Source organism: Parasteatoda tepidariorum, chromosome 3, assembly GCF_982258835.1.
Source record: "Parasteatoda tepidariorum strain Cologne lab strain chromosome 3, Ptep-v5.0, whole genome shotgun sequence".
In the NCBI taxonomy this organism is placed as follows: domain Eukaryota; kingdom Metazoa; phylum Arthropoda; class Arachnida; order Araneae; family Theridiidae; genus Parasteatoda; species Parasteatoda tepidariorum.
The window spans coordinates 76,840,390-76,865,285 of record NC_141757.1 but is presented as its reverse complement, the minus strand read 5'-3'; the positions used below and the strand labels follow the sequence as shown (position 1 = coordinate 76,865,285).

At 30.1% G+C, this 24,896-nt stretch overlaps 1 protein-coding gene across 1 annotated transcript; it reads left to right on the top strand.

Moving 5' to 3' along the window:
- Nucleotides 1-248: 248 nt before the first annotated feature.
- LOC122269385 (uncharacterized) lies at nt 249-24,271 on the top strand. The gene is made up of 2 exons (XM_087160151.1): nt 249-369; nt 23,236-24,271. Exons 1-2 carry the CDS (start codon nt 249-251, stop codon nt 24,231-24,233), a joined length of 1,119 nt encoding a protein of 372 aa, XP_087016277.1. The 3' UTR covers nt 24,234-24,271.
- The last annotated feature ends 625 nt before the right edge of the window (nt 24,272-24,896 follow it).

Here is a 24,896-nt window from a genome sequence, read left to right as displayed (position 1 = left end):
CTGTTACTTAAACACCAATGTTGACCAATAGCTATACTCCCGAAAGTCACCCTTGAAGCAGCCTCCATTCTTAACGGGATGCCAAGTAAGTGACCCCGGGCTTGACCCTAGCCCACAGATGACGTTTGCGACTTGCCGATTGATGCACACAGGCCACTGTGCACCTCCTATTTACCTGGTGCAACAGGCCACTATGTACCTCCCGTTTACCTGAAGCACGGGCCAAAGCAGTGTGTTGGGGTACCAGGATGCCCCTCAACTACCAGGGTCCCATTTGGGACACGGTTTTCCGGCACGGTGAAAGCCCGGGTGGTTGCTTCCCATCAGGATCCGATACAACTACGAACCAAAACGGAAAGCCCTTACAAGGTAACCACGACAAGGGTGAAAATTGATAACAAGCAAAGAAGTGCAGCAAAATTAATAAATATACAAATGTAACAAAAATAAAAGAAAATTAAAAGTCTGAAAACCCATATTTGGTAAATGATAACCAGAGTCTTAAAGTAAAAGAAATAATGTTCGCTCACTAGGTCAATGTAATAATTAGTAAAAGTCAGAAACTCAAAGCAGTACCCTCGCAAGAGAGCAACCAAAGAATACTCAGGTGCAGATCATAGCCTCTGTTGCGCAATGTCTGTCACACAAGAGTGTGTCCCAGAGATGTAACTTTTATGTTAGTCAGATGATATTAATGGTCAAATGTTATTTTAAAAAGTAAAGTTTGCATGTGATAAAGAGTAAAAACTCAGATCTTTTACATTTGTTTCTTACATACATTCATTTATACTATAACAGGACACTTTCATTGAAATGCAAGTATTCAAGCTAGGTGAAATTTTACAATTGGTGTTTAAACAAACTATGAACTTTTACTGCTATAACATTATGCGTAATATTATTTTTTTAAAAAAACGGAAAGATTTTTAATTTGCTAATTTATTTTCTATGCAAAAATAGCATTTTTTTAATTTCATTAGTTTATTCTTCATCAAATTGTATTTCAAAACTATTTGCATGTATGATTTCAAAAAAGCTTTTCAGAATAATCTTGGTATTAAATTGATAGGAATTTTAATGCTACGTATCTTCAGAAGAAATGAATTCTGAAAATTAATGCATTGAGTGCTTTAAACGGGAAAAAATTACATTTATTTTATTAAAAAATTGCTGCATTTTGATTGAATTAATTAGTTTTTTTATTTATTTTGATATTAATTCCTTACATTTTAAAAATATCTAAAACTTGTGGTACTTAATAGCAAATTGACTCTTTCTGAATATTTAAGAAGAGTGCTTAACAAACAAAATTAAAGTAACGCATAAAACTTTGAAATTCAGCATTCGTCGATAAGTTTATTAAATAAACAGGAAATTTTGATTTAGTGTGTATGCAAATAATATTCATTTATTCGATATGGCAATTTTTTACGAATATGTTTAATTTTTGAGCATCAATATTTTAAATATGTTTCGTTACCTAACTGAAACAGAATGCTTTTAAAGAGAATTTTCTTTTCAACTTGCATTATAAATTTTAAATATATTCAAATCAAAAAAGTTCTTATGCATTATAAGACAATATATATGAATTTGTTTCACATATTTCTTACAAGGAAAAATGTTTCTCAAATTATTAAATACTATATATTGGCATTTGTTTTCTTTTTTCTTATGAAAACAAAGTTGGAGTAATTGCTTTAAAAATTGAATTAGTTTATTATAACTCCCCGAGCATTTAGTGTTTGATCAAAATTGCACTGAAATTTCTCTGCAGCGAAGGACTTCTCCATTGAATGACATAGGAAAAAGGTTTTTCTTTTCTTTTGGAAAAAATGCAAGTTAACTTGCACTTAAATGATCGGAAAAGCAAATTCAAACGTTCAAGGGATTAAAAACAATGAAATAAAATAGGAAAAAAGTAAATTTTTTTACGAAAAATTTGACTAAAAAGCACATAAAAAGTATGCTTATCTGTGTAGTATTTGTCAGTTTAAATAATTTTTCGTGTAAAAATTCACCCTTAACTCCATAAGCATGCAATTTCTCGTAGTTATAACCTTTAATAACACCTATAAACCTTTTTTGGATTTCAAATTATGCAATAATGTTCAATAAATTTTAAAAATTATTGTAACATGCCCTTAAAAATAATTTTAAATAAAAAAATGTATACCAAATACAGTATTAAAAGCCATTTTCTTTTCGTTCATTGTTTAGAATAACAATTTTTTTCTAGTAAAATTTTTAATTGCACTTAAGCCATACTATAGTTGTGTGCAAAGAATATAATGAATATTTATTGTATATTTGATGTCTAAGACAGTAAAAAGAAGAAACTTATTTTCCTGAGGACTTAGTCGTGTTGAAAATTGAACATCCGTTAAAAAAATATATGTATGCATTTTAATTGCTTATTTTAAATTACTGGCTGAGACATATCAAAACAAACTTTTCTAAAGATATATTACTTTTTAATTGCGTTTTTGAGAGTTAGATGAATCTCTTGAAATGAAGTTACTAATTAAACTTAATTAGAGCCCACTCGAAAGAATGAGCGTTGTTTTTAATATTTGCTTGAAGCGAAAATTGGAATAGTTAAAAGAATTGTTGTGGAAAAGTATTCTGAGAAAAAAAAGAAATCGTGATGATGACAAAATTAAAACAATCTATTTGCAAATTAGTAGTTTCAACAACATAAAATTTGCTCTCTTAAAGCTTTAGAGATTGTGTTTATTAAAAATTCGATAATATTAAATAAAAGAAATTTAAAAAAATATCTTCATTTAAATTGGTTTCGAAAATCCTGCCTTAGGAAATATAATGAAATAAACAAAATTATCTATTTATTCTTGACAGCAGAATTTTGTATAATGAACATATGACACACTTGTTGATAATGCAATTAAAAAAATTAAATAAGTCACCAATCGTTAAAGATGTTTTTCTTTTTATCAGTATGTCAAAGAAAGAATATGCACTATCTTTCTGTTCCATATAATTCTTAGTTAAAGGAATTAATAAAGAAAGAGTTGAAAGAAGAGCAACCGACCAAACAAGTAAAGATGTCGTCTGTATGTTTTAAATGCCTAAGTGCCTATCTTTGCCTTATTTTGTTTTGATTTCCGAGAAGTTGGGAATTTTTGCCACTAATTTTGAATAACTTATACCGAAGATCCATTACATTATGACCACCCTCCATCTATAACAATGGGCTCGCCCAGGTTTTCATGGTTTCTCGCCCAGGAACAATGTTTTCATGAGGTACATTAGGACCCATAATCGTCATAGAACAATCCCTGACATCTGTAAGCTACTTGAATACAGTTGCAGACCAGGTTCACCCATTCATGGCAACAGTTTTTCCTGCAGGGGATGGTGTTTACCAACAGGATAATGCACCATATCATAAGGCTCGAATCGTCGAGAAACATTCCAGTGACTTTCAAATCATGTCTTGGCCCCCAAATTAACCTGACCGTAATCCAATAGAGCTTTTATGGTCCTATTTGGAAAACCAAATTCGTACTGCCACGCTACCCCCTCCCCCGCAATGTGAGGGAATTGCTGGACCAGTTGGTGAGCGCTTGGTACCAGATACTTCAGACTACCTATCAGCACTTTGTGGAATCAATGCCACTGCGGGTGCTAGCAGTTTTGAGGGCTAAAGGTGGCCCTACATGTTATTAGCAGGGTGGTCATAATGTAATGGCTCTTCGGTGTATATGAAACTGAGAGGAAGAAAAGAGAAATTTTCACAACTTGTAGAATGGTACCAATGTTCTGGAAAAGACAATCCCACTTACCTTATAATTAGAAGGCTTCCATCCCCGCATTAAAGAACTTCAACAATTGGTGTAAAGAACCACATTGGATGTCCCTACCGAGTGAAATGTGTGCGAAATTGAAAATTCTCAATAGAAATCATGAAGAAATGGAGCATCGCAAAGAAGTCACTGCAATGAAACGTGTAGCTGATGAAGAACTTTAGTTGATGTAGAAGTAGAATATCGCAAAGAAGTCGCTGTAACGAAATGCTTTGCTGATGAAGAGCCTTAGTTATTTTATTTTTTAATTTCATAACCGTCGTTGAACAGTCGACCCAATTTTTGGGTTTTCGACTACTAATGTTCAACTTCGTAGCCTTGCAATTTTGAACCCAATCCACAAGACAAGGGAACTCCTGGATCAAGTATAGGGAGAAATTTGTCTTCGCGGAGGACTTTTTGATGAAACTAAACCGCATTTGCGTTACATGGAGAGGGAGACCTCGAGAATCTTCCACGTTCAGCCTGACGGCTAGAGAATTCTAACCCATGATCCGTCTACCTCTGAGGATATTTCATAATAGCACTGTGGTTGGCGCGAGCTGGATGTGGAATTCGTATCGATCAACCATTGCTGGGATTCGAACCCGGTTCACCTCATTGGAAGGTTAACGCTCTATCCCTTGAGCCATCGCGGCTCAGCCTTAGCTAAGTTTAGTATCGCAAGATGTCGCTGTATTGAAATGCGTAGCTGATGAAGAACTTCTGTAAATAAACATCGGTGATTTCAGAAGTCTCGAAAAAATTATTAGGATTATAGCTTGGGTGACGCGATTTTAATTGTTTGAAGGAAATTGAATCCGACTTCGATGGCAAAAGAAATTCAGACATTGTTTAACACTTTGGAAAATTCCGAATTCAAGGTCTTCCTTGCATCAAAGCGAATATCATTGAAATTTATTTTGGAACTTACTCCATAGTGGGAGGTTTTTATGCGATAAGATAGTATAAGAGTATTAAAGAGCCATTCAAAAAATGTTGAAAAATTCTTTTGAATTTTGGAAGAATGACCACTGTATTGAGTGATTTAGAAACTGTTGTTAATCTTCACCCACTTTCTTACGTCACCAATAAAATAGGTAAGCCAGTCCGAGAGCTCGCCGTCCAATAAGGTCACCCAGGTTCAAATCCCGGCGTTGCCTGATCATGCGAATTTTGCTCTCGGCTCTCGACAGCTACAATATTTACATAAGTATTTTTATAGAATTTATAAAAATACTTATCTCAATATTATTTTTCACAGAATAGCTGAAATAAAAGAGTGTTTTCTTAAAATAAAAATGCATTTAAATTCAAACAACAGAGTTTATTTGTTTAAATTATAGTACTCATTTACGTAAAACGCAGGCTTTCGTTTTAAATTACTGTATTTTTCTGTGAAATAAATAGTTTTATACTGGCACACCAGTCGACATTTTTTTTTTATTTTTTGGTGAATTTAATATATTTTTTACAGTTTCATGAAGATATTAAGTGCCAAACTACTAATATAAAAAATTTGATGAGTTGTTTTAAAAAATAACTGAGTTCTTAACTGCTTAAAAAACAGGCATCCTTTTTAAAAAGCAGAATTTTTTGTGAAATTAACGGTTTTATTCTAATACAACAGGTGACTTTTTTTTCCCTGTAAACTTAAGATTTTTTTCAGTGCCTTTAAAAAGATGGTAAAAAACAGCATTATATATTAAGGATATATTTGCAGTATTATAATTTAAATATATTAATAAATAAGCTTAAATATCTCAAACAAGCAAAAGTACCATGAAGATTGTTTTATAATATTTAATCATCTTTTTTCTTTTAATCATCCTCACTATATCATATACGCATTTTAAATCATCTCAGCATGTATCATAAAACCATGTAATCTTAGCATAACGATGTACGCGTACATTCTTACATAAAAAGGAATAAATTGTATTGCTACAATTAGATTTAATAATAATAAAATCACAACAAATAGTTACTTCTAAACGAAATTATGTCAATTTGTTTTAAAAAGTTTCTTGTGAAGCCATAGTAAATCAATACCAAGTTATGTCTTTGAATGACATGAAGAATTTTACTTTTATTACCTGCCAATTCAAAGCCATTCATTGTTGACATTCTCCGGAAAATGTTCAGAAGCAAGTAAAAGAGTTTCTTTGAAGTCAATCTTTAGTCACAGATATAGGTCAAACTTCTTTTTCGCTGACATGTCAAATGTTTAGACAAACAAAAGAAATTAAAATTAAAGATGCATGATATTTTTTTACTTAAAAGGCATTTAATTGATGTTATTGATACCTCAATCAAATACTAAAATATGCTTCATGAGGATAATTATCAATTTTAGGCTTTCTTACTTCTTCCAACTACATATTAGGAAAGGATAATTTACTGCTCAAGTTTAATTGATTTCATTAAAGTCTTGTTGCTTCTAATAACACTTGGACAATGCAAACTCGCCAACCACTTACCTTTCGCGAATTAAGTCAGGTAGGTGCGTCTTTCTTGTGACCAAAGAGCACCGCATGGATGAAAGTATATCTTAGCTCAAAACTCCTCGAATAGAGAGTAGCATCACTCATTCTTGAGGCCACTTCCTCAATTTAGACATAGATATGGAGTTTAATGGAATACTTTAAAAATGAATAATTTTGCAGATTGTAGTGGTATAATAAACAGGGAAATATGTATGAGCTAAAGGAATTTTCTGCTCATGCCTTGGAGAAGTTTAAAGTACTATACAGAGACTAGTCCTAGGTACAACATGTCTGCACTTTTTTTTTATTTTTTTAAGCTAATAAAAATAATTTTTAAAAAAAAATGCTATGTAATCTTGAGAAACACATTTTACTACTTATTCACATTAGTTCTAGTTTATTTCTTAGTTTTATAGAGTTTCATTTTCAAATTATATAAGTCTGAAAAATGAAATATTCTACAAAATTTAGGTTATAGTATAATTCGAATAATTATCAAATAAATAAAATAAAAACTACTCCTAATCATCAGTAGAAGTCTACAACTGAATGTCAAATATCCATCAATTTTCATTTCACATATTTTCAGTTTTAACTGTTTATAATTTAAAAATGCATTTTTTTAAAGAATCTCTCCGAAATTTCATTACATTTTTAAAAGAGTTATAAATATAAACGTGTGGCGTAATGCATTGCTTGTTTTAAATTAATCTAACTAACAATACAATTATCCTTTTAAGAATACTTGTGGCAAAATAACTCATTCATTTGACAAAATAGTGATTTGAATCAAACTGCTATCATTTACAACTTTCCTGTATTATAATCCTTACTTAATTACGAAGTACTTAGAAACTTTTCCGTTTGAAAGATTTTTTCGACTCTGAATGCACATGAAAGTTACATTTATCTGACTCTCTACAAAAAGAAGCATTACTTCGTAAAAAAAGAAGTACTTTTCTGTGAGAAATGAGAAGGAAATTCTCATAGCTTTTTGTTCCGCTATTCATTATTCTTAATTTACAAAAACAAAATGAATATTTCTTGAATGCATTATCCATTGCTTTCTAGTTCATTGAATTTGAGAATTCAATTGTTCTGCCTTAATGTATCTTAACAGCAAGTAATTTACTAATTACTTGCTGTTACAAAGTAAAGCCTTGAACAAAAAGGCTTTTAAGATTGGTTATAGTGCTTTACACTAAGCATTACTTTAAAAAGGTCTAAAAACACACGGTTATTAGTTTTACAGAAAATATTTCAATTTATACATGGGTTTCCACAATGATTGCTGGTATTTAAACTAATGACTTCTGCGGCTCATGAAATTTATGCAATCGATTGCATGTCGTATTTTTACGGTGCTTAATAATATGGTATATTATGCATTTGCTGTATTCGTTTCAATTAACATGAAACTCTCGTGCCGCCATCCAAAAATTTTCTAGCATCTCTGAAAGATAAACTGTCTCCTTAGCACAAATGGTTAGTCGGTTCCGAGTCAAGTATAAATCTGTCATAACTAAATATCTCGTAATTGTTGAGAAAGGAAAACATTTGAACTACCCAAATATCTGAGCTCATATTTGGGTAGTTCAAATATCTACCCAAATATCATGCCATGAAAACTGAAATTAAAATTGCGACCCAAAATTGGAACTTGTTGGCAATTAAAAAAATTTCAAAGCAATTGGAGAATATCACCTAACTCTCTCCCTATCGGAGGACAACTTGCACCGAACACTTAGTGTTGTAGCTTTAGGGATGAAAAGAGTACAGGATTATCTTGTCACACTGCCGGCCAGGTGGCCGAGCGGTTAGCGTGCCTGACTGCGAAGCCAATGGCTGTGGGCTCGAATCCCGCTCTGGGCATGGATGTTTCTTTCTGTGTTGTCCTCTGTTGTGTGTGATGTGTGAATGTGGCCCACCCTATGAACTGGTTTGTGGCAGGGTGGCGTGGGTAATGTTGCTCGCCTCCGTGACTTAGGTTCACAGGTGCCCACTGGGTAACGCTAAATGAGCAACACTTCCGGCATCTTCCGAGGTGAAGAACGAGAGTTCAAGTGCCTGCCGTTATTGAAAAAAAAATAATAATCCTGTCACACTTTTTAACCGATTCTCCGCCACTAGAGTGGCAACTACGTGGTTTAAAAACTATGAAGGACATGAACCACATTTATTCATTATTTATTCTATCCTGTACCACAACCAGAAGAACAATAATCACCTCTTGAAAGAGATTCATCTGTACTGAAGGCTTGCCACAGACTGACTAAACAAAAAGTGGTGAGCGTTGGCTAGCTAAAAAAGTAAGTACGTCGGAGATTAAAGCTGCTGAGACGAGATATGATCTGAGATACATGATTTAGAGCAACATATCAATTTTATTTAAATAGTCGAGTTTTTCATTGATTCTCAAAACTTATGACGAAAATCAGAAGAGTGTGGAGAATTTTACCACAAGGGAGAGGTAAGCCTTTATTTCTCTTTTATCGCCTTCAAATCATATCACTGGCATCGGTATCTGTCTAACATTATCACTTACTGCACTGCAAATTTTGGTATTCGATTTAAATCCGACTGTATGAAGAGATTATTGCTTATATTTTGAGCGGTTTTAGTTACAATATCAGCATGGTCATTCCCGTGTTTTCCAACATGGAATGGAATCCAGCAATATAAAATCTTGAATCATTCCCCATATTGTGAGAAGTAACTTTCAATTTTGTATATCGCGGAGTTTTGTGTATTGTAGGGAAAGCTTGAAATAAAACTACGCTAATCGGTATAAATATTTCGCTTGTAGTAAATTTATACAGAAATAAAATTAAGAACTAGCAAAATAGCATAGCATATTGTAGTAAACACTAAAGAGTCATGATACAATTGTTCAGATATAGTCAAATTTTCTATAACAACACTACAACCAACATGGTTACCGCATTTTGCGCCATTTGTAAAAATTGATTTAAAATCAAAATTAGCATTACGATATTCATGAAATGTTTGACAAAAACACTGTGTTTTATTTTATGGAAATGGCGTAATTTTTCCAGGCTATATTCCTTAGCACTAGTGGTCAGTCGGTACCGAGTCAAGTATAAATCATGGGCGTTATATTCGTACTATAATGCAAACCGGTAATTCCACTTAAGAGAAGCAGCACATGTTAAACATGCTGGTCAGCAAAGGCTAGCGTTGGAAGTCTGTGAATTTTGGCAAAATCAGTCATTCTTAAAAGTAAACTGTTCAACTAAATTCACAAACCAGAAAAATGAAACGGAAAAGAGCCAAAAAATCTTAAATCAGTAATTTATAATCAGTGTTAAAAAGTAAATAAATTAATGTTCGCTCACTTGCTCAATTTAATAATTTGGTGAAAAGTCTGAAACTCAAAACAGGATAGCCGCAATAGAGAAATGGAAGAATGCTAAGGTTCAGCTCATGACGCGGATGTGCCATGTTCGCCACACAAGAGTGTGCCTCTGAGGGTTCAAGAGGGCAGAGTGGTCCTATAAGATCGATTGTATAATTAGATTGTATAATTTACTCAAAAATTAACTAACATTCCAAAAATACCTCTCTCTCTCAAAACTTACTACTATATGTCTTTTATAAAAATGCAATAGATAAAATATGAAACCAATAATACACAATAACATGAAATGAATAAAAATTTTGAATTTCAAATTTACGAAATTGTAGGCATAAAAATTTTTATATTAATGATATTCAAATTTTTAAAGCTAATGTTTAATTTTTTATATAAAATGGGTAAGTAAAGTTAAATTATTATTGCAACAATTAATTCTTATATAATATGCTTATTTAAATATGTCTTTAATTTGCATTTGTCTTTTGTATTATTATTGAATTACAAATAGTTGTCACATCTCGTATCTAAAATCTCTACAGGCTCTAAAATAATAGAATTTTCACTTCTTTTTTCCTTTCGAAATATTTTTGGTTTATGTTTAATTAAAGTCACAAGCACTAGAAACATTAATTATACACCCATCAAAATTCACTGTAATGCTTTTTTACCTTTCTTTAAAATCAAAGAGCCGTATTTAAAATTTTTGCCAAACAAATGATAAAATCAAAATCTAACAACTTTAAAATAATTATAATTGCATTCATTTTAAAATCCACGGAGTATTAATTAAAGAAAAAAGGGAATTAGAAAAAACACTTTTTTGAATTCAAATCTCTTTTTTTGCACATTCTTTTAATGCATTTATATCTAAATTAATTGCATTTAGTTTATAATGAATCAGTGGGGAAGAAACTGAAGCTTTTAAGTTCGAAAAAAACTAATTATTTATGAATTAACGAAGCGAAATTTTTTTCGAACTTTTTCATACAAATTTTTTGCTTTCGAATAAATAAAATTTAAAGCTAAATTTTATTATTTAAATATAGTTACAATATCATAGCATATTTAATCAAGCTAGGTGTATAACTAATTTCTTTATACATGGAATTCATGTGAAAGTAGTGATTGAAACGTGCATCATCATTCAGCAGATTAACCACATGTTCTAATCCAGTTTTCTCCGGCAATCAAGCAAATTTTTATGTTTGTGAACCCACTTTCCTCAACAGTGATTTATTAGCTTTTGTTTTTTTCCCTCTTTAACTGTTAACTTGCGAATCTTATTTTGCATGTTTATTACTTCTTCACTATGATAAGGATTCTAATAATATATTTTAAATGTGGTCATTACAAAGTAAACACCCTGTATAAATGCAACTATAATTGAACATAAATTTATGATTTCTTTCATATTTTCTGGTCTTTATTTAAGAAGAATCTAAGATTATTTCCTAAATTATCTACCAAATTTCACATCATAACCAAATTAATTTGATATGTCATGAAATAATAGCATTTTTTTCAAAATGTTTCACAATAAAAACTAATGAGATACGTCAAAGCCGTAAATGTCTTTTTTTTGAAAAAACAAGATTCCCTGTTTCAAAGGAAGTTAAAACAAATTTGTACAGCAAAATATTTTTTTTTGAAATGAAAAAGTATAAAAAAAAATTAAAAGCATACAATATAAAAACTATTATTTTTCATAACAAACGCTTTAACTAACGTCAACTGACAAATCAAAAGTACTTCTGTTGAAACAATAATCACAGATATCATTTTAAATGTTTTCAAAGAACCATTCAATCCACTGAAATTCCAAAGGCTTTCTAAAAATGACAGGAAATCATATATTTTTTCATAGAAGCCCTTAAATATTTTTCAATTTCACTTTTCTCCTTAATATTGCAGGGAAAAAAACTTTCTTATCTTCATTTCCAGGCATTCTCAAACTTAAATATGTGGTAGATATCTGTCTTCATTCTCTTTAATTTCCATCGACATTTGGATTTTTTTCGATAATTATATACATTTCTATGCTTAATGTTCTTTTTAAATGAGTTCTTTTTTAAATATCCTATAGGAAAATTTTTATATTCTTTCAGTAATGGCAATGATATACCAAGTTGCATAAAAGACATTTGGTTATCTGAAAATGTTAGAATTCTTTAAAAAAATTATCTAATTCCTCTTTTAGAAAAAAAGTGTCAACTTTTGAAAACAATTTTGAGATTTTCTTCCTTACAATAAAATATATATAAAAACTTCAGCATTATATGCTCCAATATTAAAAACTTTTTTTCAACTACTATATAAAAAGAAATAAAGCTGAAATGTCACATATTGACAATATTGAGTTTTGTATATTAGATACGTTTATATATATTAGATAAATGATTTCTGAAAAATAATTTGTTTATTTGTTCAAAATAACTAATAAATTTTTTTACGGAAAAACGCCACTAATTTTAATCAGCCACATGAAAAACTAATTTTCTTGACTTTCTTAATTTGAGAAACGTTAAACACCAGCGTTGATAGTGAAACCTAAATTTCTGAGAAGCTTATAATCTATTTAAAATATGTGCATATAAGATTCTTACGTTATTTAGCCGCATGAAAAATCTGAACGAAAAAAATCGCTTTAGGTATAATTATTACATTATTATCAAACTATACAAATATAAAAATTTAAGAAGTAAAACTATAGTAAAATCAAATAAGTAATGTGGATGTCAAGTGCTTTGCTTTTCGCAAAAAATTACATGAAGTATTGGAGAATTAAAAGCTAAAACCAATAAAATTATGTTTCATTTTTCAAAAACATTTATTAATGTATTTGCCAAATCAACACATTGGCTCACCACGACTAAATTGAAAGACACGATTATTTGATTTAGACCTTTTACTTAATTTTCATTTAGTGAACAAAACAACTTTAAATTTAACTTTGAATAGTAAAATCAAACAAGGAAAAAAATTCCGGTAAAATAGCCATAATGAAAGATTATGATATTTCTGGTAAAAAAAACTATTATTCAGAATAATAAAAACAAAATATACTGTACTGAAACTACTCGCTTCGTAACTTTTCTGCTAGTAAGGTAATAGTTTCCTGGAAATTCTGGTTTTCAAAATTATAGTTCCTGTTACTACACATTTAGTAAAAAATGCAAAGCGTAAAGGTAAATTTAACCAAATAAACGTTTCACACGTGACATTCTAAGGTATCATGATAAAATTACAGAATTTTACCACATTTACCAAAATTTAAGACATACTATAAAAACATATTTTACTTTTAATTTTACCAAAATCATTACCAAAGCTCTTCGGCAAAAATTATCGAGCTTTTTGAGGTTTCCATAAAGCCAGAAATACGGTAAATCTTATTATATTCTAGTAGTTTTGATCAGACTTTCTTATTAGTAATAACATGAAAACATATTTTTCTACCACTAGAAAACATTGTCCCCCAAAAAAGCGATTTGGCATTTTTGAAGTAAAACATTAAAAAAATGTTATCTACACAAAGAAAAAAAGTAGTCTGAAACTACCAGAGTATAATAAAGTTTACAGTAGTTACCACAAAAAAGCACGGTAATTTTTATCAAAGTGCTTTTGTAATGATTTTGGTAAAAATAAGAATAAAATATGGTGATATAATGTGTGATAAATTTCGGTGAATTTAGAAATTTTATTATGATACCTTAGAACATTGCATAAAAACCATTGATTCGGTTAAATTCACTTTTCAGTTTGGTATTTTTCAACTAAATATGTGGTACTAAGAAATGTAATTTTGAAAACCAGAATTTCCGGTAAACCGTTACCACAAAAACAGGAAAAATATTAAACAAATCGTCTAAATACCATATATTTTAGTTTTTATTACCAGAATTAACGTTTTATTTTCTCCAGAAATGTAACTATGCCAATTTTTTTTCTCATCATAGATTCAGATTTATGGAGACATAACACTAACCTATAATGAATTCTCCTCGATTGGATATCTGTAATCGACGTCATCATGGCATTTGTCGATTCAGAAGCCAATCAGGTTCGACGCACACACACGTGACATCGCTCAAACATATTCAATTTAATCTGATTTATATCACTTGGTAAGGCATAATCTCTTCACTTCTTCTCAACTTGCAAGTACTCGATTTAAACGATGGAATCAAAAATGCACTTTAGAGAGTTCCAACTATTTACTCATGGCATTTCGCAAATAGACCACGATTGTTTCACCAGCTTACTATTCCAAGAAAACAAAAGACGGCTCCCTCAGTGTTCTAAAGTGACAACACCAAAACTCTCACCTTCTAACAAGGAAGTTCTTTACTGAATATCATTGGTGCAAAACAGAATAGACATTCATCATTCATATACATAAATTTATAAATTTCACTATGCTTCAGATTTTTGAAGACCTTATCTTCATAAAGAGTTTTGATTTCATGGAGATGCTATGGCTTAGCTCTACCAACTAGGATTAGAATCAACAAGTCGTTAAAAGCGTGAGATAATAGACTTCTTCATATCCAATGTAACACCAAAAGCAAGGAAGCTCTTAATCAAAGGTTCTCATTTTATTTTTTTCTACCGTAAAAGTTTCATGTGCACAGTATGCAAAAAACTAAGCGGACCACCCTCTACAACTTTTGATCTAATGATCGATTTTTACATTCTGGGACTCAATCTTTAAGTTCAAGGGTACCCCAAAAAATAAACGATGTGGCTGCAATCTGGGAAATACGAGTATGATCATAGTTTGGTCAGGAGAGTGATCCAAAGTTTGGACACCTTAATGCTAATTTTACTTTTTGAAAATTTCGCCATGTATCGAGAACTTATTATAAGCGATTTGTAAAATCTTTGCGCACAATTATATAATTCGTGTATCGAAAGATAACTTTTGCAAAAAATAACTTTTAATAAATATTTATTATTTTTCATTTTTTTATTTAATAATAGTCAAAAAATTTTGAATTGCAAGGTATATAATTTTGTACATTATTTTAAAGAAATTAATTGTTAAAGGCAAAATACAAAATTTGAGTTTAATCGGTCGATTAGTTCCTGAAAAAATGAATTTTAAATATACGGCATTTTTATGACTATATTTAAAGTCATATTTCCCAGATTAAGGCTGTTTCTTATATTTTGGGGGTCACAAATCAAAATCCATCATAAAAATGTATATTTATTTAGAAAAAGTGCGTTTTTGTGACATATTTAGTAACTTACAATATCGTCTGCTCTAATTAGTTAGCATATTTGAGTTCACCTCCTCGAACCATTAAGATTAAGTCCCAGACGGTGAAGATACGGTCATTAGATCAAAAGTTATTAAGGATGATCCCGTTTCAAGATTTTTATTCGTGTAGGACTAGACGCTTTTGCTTTAGAAATCTCCCCCTAATTACCCTACATTTCTGTCTTACACACAGTTAATTATTTCTTGAAATTCCCGACATAGAAATAAAAACGCTTCATTTGTCATAAATTCGATTGTTAAAGTTCACACATGCGGTAAAAGAAATAGAAATATGTTATAAATTCAATTTAATTCTTCTTTCACCAATTTTACTGTCATCCATAGTGATCCTTTTCAACTATCAATTTCTCAACATAAAATGTAATTGTCAAAACAGTTACGTCAGTATCATTTATCAAAACCCTTACTGAAACGGAAATTTGACAAATGATGCTAAAAACATCAAAGAGTAGCAGTGAAAAAAAGCTTTTTGATCCGTATAAAAATGGTTTTATTACAAACACCAGTGCTGTTTCGTTAGGAATCATAAATTTCCGTTCCTTTTTGTTTTCTTATGCATTAAAGTTCCATTTTATCGGCAGTTATTAATTTTCTTTTTTACGATAAAAGGAAACAAAAATGAAAAAACGTAGTTTAAGCAATCGGAAGAATTAGACGAGTAGTTGATTTTACTTTTTAAAGCTCAAAACATTCAATTTTTTTGATTTTTTTATCGTAGAAACAAACAATAAATGAAATAAAGAAACTGGAGTACAAAGAATCCAAGTTTATATATATATATATATATATATATATTTATATATATATATACTTTTCCCATAGATTTAAAAAACAGAATAACCAACCATTTTTATTTGTCATATGAAATATTCATAAACTTTTAAAATTGTCTTTAAAAGCTTAAGACTTAAAAAAAAAAATCTAAATTTATTTTAAATTATGAATAACTAATTCTTAATTTTACATTTATGACTAAATAATCTCATAATGTATGGCTTCATTTATTTAAAAAAAAAGAATACAAATAATTACGAAATTTAAAGCAAAAAATTTACAAAACGTGTTTTAATGCACTCTTTACAGCAATTAGCAATTTCATATGTTCTATCAATCAGTTTAATTTTTTTGTTTACAAGTTATTGGAAATCTAGACTAAAAGTTTTAAAAATAGAATAATTATTTTTTCTACTATTTCTTACTAAAATCAGAAATAAAATAATATGAAGCTAAAGTGATTTTTATTTTTATGAAATATAGCAAAAAAAAAAGTTTTCGTTCTGTGCATTTCAACTAAATTGACTTTTTCTTGGGATTAATTTTACGCTCTAATAAATTTCATTTTTTGTTTTTGCTTAAGCATTATATTTTTCATTTCAAAATTTTTTATCACTTAGGTAATTTACAAGTACTTTACACTCCATTAAATAAAACACTGAAGTGTTAGAAAGTTAAAACTAATTTTAAAAAAACTTCAAAAATATAATTAACGATTTCAAATATTTATTATCTGAAGATTGTAAACAATTCCAAACATTTAATATGTTCTAAAAATAATTAAAAATGTTTGCATACAATAAAATACAACGTTTATAAAATCCAGCGAAATTTTTATACTCAATTTTAATACCTCTTTAATAAAAACAAGTTATCTATAAAATTTTAATGTACAAAAAAAAGTTTTATTTGGGGTCTTGCTTCTTAATTTACAAACTAAGTATTTAAAATCCTCCATACATTATTTACATTGTATTTATTTATTGATAGCAATTTTTAATATGTGTTTAATAATGCTTTGTTATTTATTAATAGCGATTAATAATAATGTGTTACACTTAGCAAAGAAAATAAATTCACAAATACTCTTCAATTTTCTATTAAACACCTTTAAATACAAATTGATGGAAAAGTTTAAAACCCAATTCAAGGTTTGTACAAAGAATTAAATTTTATGTGATGTTCAAAAGCGTAGTGGCCAAATGGGGCAAAATAAGTTAAACCAAATGAGTTGATACTTATTAGTAGGTAAAAAAGATTATAAATATCTAATTGAATCGTAAGTCAACTTACCGTATAATCTTTTCTGAACTGTACAATCTTTATAAGCAATATGAAAGGATATAACTTTTTTCAAGTAAATCTCAGAGAGCAAGAAAAATTCAATAAGTAAATTTTATGTATATATTTATAACAGGATAAGTTTCTCTTGCAAGAATGATTGTTAAATTATCATACCAACAAAATAAATTTTTGCTTAACATATCGATCTTTCGAAAAACAGCCATTCTACGCTTATTGAGTTCAATGCAGTAATGTTACTACAGTTTATGGTAACCCAGTTTATTAAAGATTTTCTAGCAATTCTACAGTTTTCTTATGGTGAATATTTAATTTAATATGCCAACACACACAGACTTTCAATATTTTTATTTACCATACGTAGCTGTCACCTCACCGAATTCGTAAAATGATAATGAGTCAATTTAATTTATTGTTTTATTTTCACTATTATTTTAAAATTGATCTTAAAAGGCTGACTGTCGGAACAATTTTTTGATTTCAGAAACGATAGGGGAGTGTGGGGTCAATTGTAACAGGGTACGATTGTAACAGAGCAAAAAAGTTCGAGTGTCGGGTTCTAGATTTGGTTCCCAGGTGAAGCCCAAGGTGTATTTAATAAATCTGCATCTACCCCTGCTGGCAACCATTTTTATGTACTTTTGAAAGAGTTACATCACAAAAGATATTTTCACGCTACGTAAGTACTTTTTATGGTATTAGAATATTATATTGTACCAAAGTAATTTTGTTTAAACAAATAAAAATTATTAACCGAATATGTAAGTGGACACCTTAATAAACATTTCAAAAAAAAAGATTAGTTTTGTTAATTAACTAGCATTGTTTTTAACAAATGAAGCTGAAATGGCGTCTTGGGAACGATTGTAACAATAAGTAAAGGGACGATTGTAACAGCTGAAAATAAATAGTCTTATGTTTACAAACCATTACTTAACTCTTCAAGAACCACCAATAGTTTCCTATATCACTTATCTTATGTTGCATGTACATTATTTTATTTGTCACCTTTCACAGCATAAGTCAAAATTTTTAGCCCCTTAAAGTTGAAAGTTTAACCCTTCAGGTCTCTGCTCATTATTATTTTTACTCCTGAAATATCACTACTATTTTGATCAATAAAAAATTTATCACAACTATGATAACATGTATAATTAACTATGTTTTAGTTGAATTTAGGAACTGTTACAATTAACCCCGTAAGTGGGGACAATTGCAACAAGTGCACGACTGTCGAAAATTGTTAATAACTAATATAATAACATTTAAAATAAGGTATTTATTTATTTTTCTAGTAGAGGATGGTCTACTTTACTCGTCTGTCAATTAATACTAATAATATATTAGATTTTTTGTTAGTTAAAAATAGTTAAGTAAAAAATTTTACAATTGACCCCACTCTCCCCTATAAATTATAACTTTTATTTTAATTTATTAAATAAATAGCTACTTGTTATACAGAAGCTTTGTATAAATTATTTAATGTTTATAATACTCTAAAGATTTTACTATTAAAGCTTTTTTAAAAAGGCAAAATGAAATCAAGAAAAATTACTTATCTTAGAAACCGATTAGTATACTTTTAAATGATTATTCGATAAATGTTATCTGAAAAAAGTGCTATTATTTTTGCCCACAACAAAAATTATTGCTCTCGTACTCCGTTAGAAAATATCCGTACGTCTAGACACCAAAAATGGTGGCAACTACTTTACACAAAAGGGGTGTTCCACGTTAGATATGATGCACATGTCATATTATAACAAAGTTATTTTCACCAGACAATCAGTTATTTAGATTGCATACATAGACTAATTATTAAAGTCAAATTAATTTTAAATTCGAAAAACGCGTAGTAGAAAGAATATTAAGACGAATTCGAACAAGGCTTAACTGAGCAGGAGCTGGGGAAATTATACAGTATAGAAGTACTAATTACAGCTTACAGAAACTTGAAAATTAGAATATAAATTCCTTATTACACAATTAAAATCATGCATACATATTTTAATGGCGAACTAGAAATTCTGCAGATGAAAAGCAACATTGGAGACTTCCGCCAACTCTCGCCAACACGATATTTAATACAGACGAGATTAATATTAGACAGATTTAATATTTAATACATTTACAGAAGAAAGCAAAACGCGCAAAGAGTTAGAGCTTTTAAGAAGCGAAAGTATTGAACGTATGGTGTGAAAACGAGTAATCATGATGTAAACTTTTTGCATTTTTGGTGTTTTGAGCTTTCATACACCTTTTCAATTGTATATGAAAGCTCAATTTAGAAAAAAATTCTTCCACACAATTTTTAGCGTTGTTAAACATTGAATTCGGAAAATATTACACCAAAGATTTAACAGTGTCTAACATATGGATTAGAGGAGTAAGCTTTGAGTTACTACAAATATTATTGTTGTTATTGTTTGTGCTGTTTCACTTGAAAAAATAGGTTTTCGTCTCTAGCAATTTTGCTGATAAATCAATAAAGCAATAAGTTCATATACTTTTGTTCAAGCATTTGAAATTTAAACTAGCTAGTAAAAGGGGAAAGATCTAGAAAAGTTATCAGAAAATAAATTATTAAAGCCGCATGAATCGGTATTCAATATTAAAGGCTACGAATATCAAAAGGATTAATCTAATTTCCAGCTATTGCCAAATCGAAAACTGTTACTCTTAGTTGATTATCTACTTCACAGCTCATTTATTTCTGTAAAGGATACGATAAATTTTTAAGTAAATAATAATTAAATACTTTCATCGCTCAATTACTCTAATTATCACTTTATTCTATTTAAATTATGAAAGTACTCATTTCTAAATCGAATAATAATCACCCTCTTTGAAAATGCATTCAGAGGGATTAACAATCTTTTGAATTCGGAATTATTCAATCGGTAAACTTTAGTTTACAGAATTAAATAAAACGAAGGCTGACACTTCTAATATTGGAAATATTTATCGCATGCCGTGTTCTACAAAACCTTAAAAACGTGAAAGAGAAAAACTAATGTGAAACGTCTTCGCAGTTTCGCTATTTTGCACAGTTTCTTATCATAAATACTTCAACAAAAATCTTTTTTCGAGTTATTAGTAACAAATGACAATGTACAGTGTGCGAAAGAAAGCATACACCCTAAATAACTTCTGCTCTAATGATTGGAGCTTTACGTACTAGGTCTGAATCTTGAAGTCTGAATCTTGGTTCGAAGGCCTAACCTCAAATATGATAATAATTTGTTGCAGATGATAATTTACATTACTAAATCAAACAAATAACATGTTTTCATATTATGATTTTTTTTCATTTGAATATTTGACACTTATATGGGGAATCACTGCAATCTGGAAAAAATAATTCTAATAGTTAAGAGAGAAAAGCGGTCAAAAGTTTATGCCTTATAACATTGATTTTACTTTTTGAGAATTTCGCCAATTCAAAGAAATCCTATTTTGATACTTTAATTTCTCCCGATTCTTTTCAGTGTTTGTATTATTTGACCTATCAATTTAATTTTTTTTCTGAAAAAAATAGAGAAAATATTAAAAATACATTTTTCAAGGAATTTTGTTTTACTGGAATAACTGTGACCAAGAACATTTTGAAATGTTCCATTATATCTGGAGATACTGCGATATGCGCAAAAAGTAAACCTAGCACTAAAGGGCCCAAAATTTTGATCTCTCTCTCTCTCTCTCTCTCTCTCTCTCTCTATTATTGGGAATTATTGATTTCAAATAATACAGCTATCCTCTCTCCCATATCTTGAAGGTCACAATCTAACTTTTGATCTAATGATAGTATATCCATGTATCAATAAACAATCTTAATAGTTAGAAAGGTAGACCTCAAACATGCTAATTTGTTGGTATTATGTATGAAATAGATTACAAAATGGGGCGTTGATTCATATATAATAAATATGTATTACTTCATATATTTTTCTGCGGATTTGAATTTTCGAATAGCAAAATATGGGAAATGTAGGTGTAAGCTGGGATACATTGTCCCAGTTGTCCAATTATTGGAAGTAAAATCTTTTAATGTATTTGACGAGAATACCTCTTTTCCATATCATTTTACAACCGTCGTTGAACAGCTTCACAAATTTTGAGTTTACGGCTGCTAATGTTCAACTACGTATCCTTATAATTTTGAACCCAATACATGAGACAAGAGAACTCCTGGATCAGTTATTGGGAGAAAATTCCCTTCGCAGAGGACTCACGCAGAGGACATGGAAATAACCCACATTCGTGTTACATGGAGATGAAAATCTCCCAAAGTCAATCTGACAGCAAAGGGACTCTAACCCATGATCCGTCTACCACTGAAGACGTTTTGCGTCAACCCAGTGGTCATTGCAAGGCTTGTGCAAAATTCGTATCGTTCAGCCATCGTTGGGACTGAATCTGGGTTGCCTCATTGGGAGGCGAGCACACTATACCTGTGTCAGGCTTTTTCCGTGTCATTGAAAACAACGCGATTCAAAAACTTTTAGGTTTTGTCTTTTTGTTCAAGAGCTAAAAAAAGATCCTTACCACGAAGAAAGTCGATAAATGACTTTAGAAAGTCGATAAATGACTTTAGAAAGTCGATAAATGCTTTAAGAAAGTCGATAAATTGTTTTAACGCAACACTCTAAGAAATCATGATAAAATTATAAAATTTTGCCATGTTTGCTAATTTTTATCACATATTGTGACATTATTTTCCGTATATTTACCTAACATCATTACCAAAGCGCTTCCGTAAAACTTTTTGAGCTTTTTGGTGTTCCTATAAAGGTGGAAACACGGTACATTTAACCATATTCTAGTAGTTTTGCCCGTACTTTTTTTCTCAGTTACAGACAGTAAATTTTCTAATTTTTGTTTGGTTTGATTGGTTGTTTTCAATTTTAGAATTTTTTCCTTTAAAAGTGAACTACATAAAATTACGTTAACATTTTTTTACCCTACTTGTATTTAGACCACACCACATGAAGTTACAGCTAATTCTAGATTTATATTTTGGAAAATTATATTTAATTAATGCAGAATAAAAAAAAAATTCAGTCTTCTTTTCAATTATAATTATACTAATTAAAAGCAATTTGGAATAGCTGAGTTAGATTACCAACGATTTGGAAAATTATCGTCATATATATAAACTATTTTTATTTGTTAAACCATTCTCTCTAAAAGAAAGCTCCATTAGCTTTAGTCATTTAGAAATGTCATTGAGATTTAAGTGCTTAATTAAAATCATCTCGAGAGCCTTTAGTTAACGAAGTTATCAAGTATTAAATAAAAATGCTTCATTAAGAAATGAATATTATCAGAAAGATTTCTCTACCTTCTTTCCAAGATATAAGCTTCTAAGAGAGTTTCAATAAATCAGTCAATGAAAAAAATTAATTAATGAAACGATACAATAGAATTTAATGATATCTACTTAGAATTGAAAAATATTTTGTCAAAAATTAAAGAAAAATGGAGAAAAAAGATTAAGGATCTTAAGAAAGCATAATTGGAAATGATTTTAAAAATTCTAAGATTTCATTTAAAGCGTTGCTATGAACAATATACCATAATTGCTGTAAACTAATGATAATGAAAGATTTTATTTTGAGAAAACGCTATACACTTTAAACAAATAAAAAAAGCAAAAGTAAATATTAATTTCAAGTTAATAGACATGGGATTACGGCTTATTTAACCGAAGTTATAAGACAGATTATTAATCAACCATAATAGCTTTAATCCTTCCTTAATTACTGAGCACATTTGCATATTAAAGCATCCATAAAATTTTCCTCGCAAATTTTACGGCATATTGATTCCTTTTTTTTATTTTCAACATTATAAATCTTTTTAAGAGGATTTGATATCCATTTAACTAATATCACACTAATATATAATGTTTTTTTAACATCACACACATCTTAATTGACACCGGTTTAGAAGTAATAAACGCACATTTATTGAATTTAGTTATAATAAATTAATTAATTTGTTTTTTAAAAATTTGTATCTCTTATAATCAAACATGAATCCAAAAAAAAAAATTTTTTTTTAAATAATAATGTATTTGTAAAGAAAAAATGGGAGGTTAGATCAATGATCAACCTTAACTTTTTCATATTTATTTAACTGACTACCATATCAAGAGTTTTCCAGCTAAATAATCAAGCAGGATTCAATGTTGATTCTGTCCATCAGTCGTTTGCTGCAATCAAAGGCTAAAGAAAAACAGTCCTTTTAGTCATGTTAAATCACAACTGTTAATCGCTGAAAATATTGAACCTCTTTATCTTCATAGCAATCTTAGTACTTGCTTGGATCTTTCCAATGTTAGTTTCCATGAAAGCCTCCCTACCATGCTTGACAAGAAAGACTGTGTGCCTGACTTCCTCAGACAGTTGTCCCTGGAAATCATCAATAAAATCCCTCCAAACGACATCAAAATATTCTCTGATGGCAGTAAAATGGATAGACAGACTGGCAGTGGGGTATTTATTGAAACACCTCGAGAGAACTACACTCTTCATCAACGAAACCCCGATTTTTGCTCCGTCTTTCGAAGCGAACTAATTGCAATCAACAGGGGACTAGAGAAAATCTTGAGTGAAGGGCACCTTGGAAATACTTGGATACTATCTGACAGCCGTAGTTCAATTCAACACCTCAAAAATTGGGCCCTCATTGGAGATAAAACCAGTTTTTCGATCCTACAAAAAGTAAAGCTCATTTCCCAACAGCATGAGGTCCACTTTCAATGGATCCCGTCCCACGTCGATATCCACGGCAACGAGTTGGCTGACACTCTTGCAAAGAAGGGACTAGACCATCCAGTTCCCTCCTCCTCAGAGCTTACATACCTTGAACTTTTTGCAAGGCAAAAGGCCCAGAACAAACAAAAGTGGCTGCTTCCACCTATTCACTACTGGTATAAAGCAGAAAGACCAGGACTCTCTCTATCTCTCCCTGGTGATAGGCAAACCAACACCTGCTTATCCCGACTGGCCAGTGGACACCTAAAAAGTCTCACATTTTCTGCAAATCAAAAAATCTTTCCTCTTTGCCCTAAATGCCAACAAAACCAGGCATCACCTGAGCACATCTTGAACTGTTTAGGGCTGGACTGGAATGACATTCATTCCTCTCCCATTCTGGTTTCGGATTTTCTGAATGTCAACGGATTCATTGATCTGGTCTGACCCCGTCAGACCAGATGGGAATTAGCAACAACAACAACAACAGTCGTTTGCTAGTGAAATCAAAGAGTAATCAGCTGTAATATCATTTTCGTCTAGAAAATGAATTATTCTCGTACTCTTTTGAGCCCTCTGTCATTTTTTTTTTATCAAAATAGGTTCAAAAATTTAGCATTACCTAATGCATCTTTCAAATCTACATATATTTTAGAGTTAAACTAAACAAATTTTTTGGAAAAGGAGTTTTTTTTTTCAACACAGAATTAAATCATAAAAATGCTAAATTGAAATCAAAAATAATCAAATAATAGCAAAATTTTGAAAATTAATCTTAATCAAATTATGATTTGTTTAAGGAAATTCAAAGATATAATGTATGTACTAGTAAAAATATGCAAATTACTAGCAAAGTATTTATTAGAATTGAACTTTACCATTACAAACTTGCAAACAAGGCTCAATGTAGTCTTACCTCACAATCTTTGCACATAATTTGCTTTTTTTGCAGTGTTTTGCAAACCATACTTGTATAGTTTGCAACCAATGCCATATTTTAACTATCATATTCGGTGTAGCGTGAAAAAAGTTAAACTACAGTGCCTTACTTATCTAGATAGCAACATTTAAATTTTTGCTCTCTTCATTCTTTTTTACCATTATTTAAAA